Source organism: Verticillium alfalfae, genomic scaffold, assembly GCF_000150825.1.
Source record: "Verticillium alfalfae VaMs.102 supercont1.3 genomic scaffold, whole genome shotgun sequence".
NCBI lineage: Eukaryota > Fungi > Ascomycota > Sordariomycetes > Glomerellales > Plectosphaerellaceae > Verticillium > Verticillium alfalfae.
The window spans coordinates 181,779-183,696 of NW_003315036.1; the positions used below are offsets into that span (position 1 = coordinate 181,779).

Below are 1,918 nucleotides of genomic sequence, written 5' to 3' on the forward strand. Positions count from 1 at the left end.
CTTTGTGCCACTCAACTCGATCCTACCTATCCAACCTGCTCTCGTTCCATCTTTAGCCTCCATTCACCCAAGATGAAGGCACACATAAGAGTATCCGACCGAATCATCAACCGAAGCAGAGCCTGCCGCCGGCGCGATCCTCGTGAGCCAACCACGGACCAAAACAAAAACGTCCTCGACTGATAACACGTGGATCTCGCGTAGTACTACTTCCCACTCGTGGACGAGCTTACTCTCTGCTAGCCAGGCACACGCACTGGAGACTCCCGGATCGGCGCCACCAGTTACCACCACACAAAACTTGGCGCCAACTCAATTCTTTGTTCCTGGCCGACCTGGTCCGACGGCCAGCGTTCGACTGGTCCAGACCGTGCTCATTGTGATCAAGCCAACTCCATGTGAATTCGGTTTCTTTTTCTCTGCTTTTGTCTCACCAGCCGATCTATGATTATTTCTCCGAAGGACTGACGCGAGGGAGTGCGCCAGAGCTCCAACCCAATCGTGATTCGTGTGTCGGGAAACGACCACCATCATCCGAGGTGTCCCCATCAGCGCTACCGCGCTGCCGCGGCCCTGCGCAGCCTCCGATACCCAATGAACATCTCCGTCAAAGGAGTCTAGTCATGTGGCCTGCTAGCCGCTTCTTCGGTCTTTGTTCCCCTTGAACCACGGCGCGCGCCTACTCTCATCTCATATCATCTGGTGGGGATGCTGCGTCTTACTGTGTAGACTGACGCCCGTCGTGCCGCAGCGGCTGCCAAGCCCAAGCCTTTCCCTTCGAATCATCTCGAGGATCAATCTCGCAATGCAAGCGGCCGTTCTTGGCCCCGCGTGCCTGCTGTTCAGCTCAAGGATCCGGCTAATAAGGCCATCCATCTTTCAGACCCATCATGGCAGCGTGTCTTGGGCATTCGTTCCTGTCAGAACAGCCTACGAGGACACGTGAAGACTTGGAACGTTGCACTCCATCGGCGAACGATCACTGGTCCACGAGACAGGCACACGGCGGCCGTTCATGAAAGCGGGGAAAATGGGTATGCAAGCTGCCTGGATGGTGCACCAGGTCTGTGAGACCTGTCAAAAATGCCAGCCCTCGTGAAATAAAAACTCTATCGTGGGAGAAGCCGTCAAAAATCAAGGCAGAGATCCGCCCCGCCATGCCATCAGGGGCAACTCTAACATCAGCCTCCTTTGTGGATGTTTCAACAGTTATTACAACAGCTACCTCGTCAAGGGTATACATCATCCATCGTCTCACCGTCACATCGCGTCCATCAAACTCGGGAGCCTCTTCCACGAGAGATTACGTTGATGCCGAGTACGTGTAGCACAGGGGCCCGGCCTGGGTATCCATAAAGTCGCGCACAATGGGCTCCTCGTCGGCAAGCCGCATGACCGGCATCCTGTCGTCCAAAGAGGCCGAGATGACCCTGTTGGGGTCGTTGAAGCCGGTGTAATCCGCCAGACGCGTGGCGTTACGGCCCTGCCACTACAGCGGACGTCAGCATCTGCACCGTGGCAAGCAAAGACGAGGTTGACAGTCAGGGAGGCTGAGGGAGAACGTACCTTGGCCCAGGCACGGTCGACGTTGGCGTGGTGCAGGAAGAAAAGGGGCTCGTTGGGCGAGGTCGCGGGACCCATGTCACCAAAGATGATGCTGTGAACTGTGTGCCACGTCAGTATCAGCAGAAAAGAAGACAATGCGGTTGACGAAGAAGAACGTACTCTGCGCGTGCGGCAGCCCCTCGAGCATGTTGCTCATGGCGGCGTAAGTGTCGAAGCCATAGATGGTGTTCATGACTTTGGAGTTGTAGGCAGCAGCCTGCATGTCGCCAATGATGATCTCGCCGTTCTCGTCCCTGCCCGAGGCGTTGTTGAACTCGCGCGTGTAGCATTGCAGCCGGTCTCCTTGGTCGTT

At 56.3% G+C, this 1,918-nt stretch overlaps 1 protein-coding gene across 1 annotated transcript in view; it reads right to left on the bottom strand.

The window, feature by feature from the left end:
* Window positions 1-1,303: 1,303 nt before the first annotated feature.
* The window catches only part of VDBG_02571 (monooxygenase), a gene marked incomplete at both ends in the record, with an annotated part of 1,145 nt that continues 530 nt past the window's right edge, over window positions 1,304-1,918 (bottom strand). The window contains 3 exons of the mRNA XM_003006386.1: window positions 1,304-1,489; window positions 1,567-1,664; window positions 1,726-1,859. Coding sequence (XP_003006432.1) covers window positions 1,304-1,489; window positions 1,567-1,664; window positions 1,726-1,859 — 418 coding nt within the window. The remainder of the gene's footprint in view (window positions 1,490-1,566; window positions 1,665-1,725; window positions 1,860-1,918) is intronic.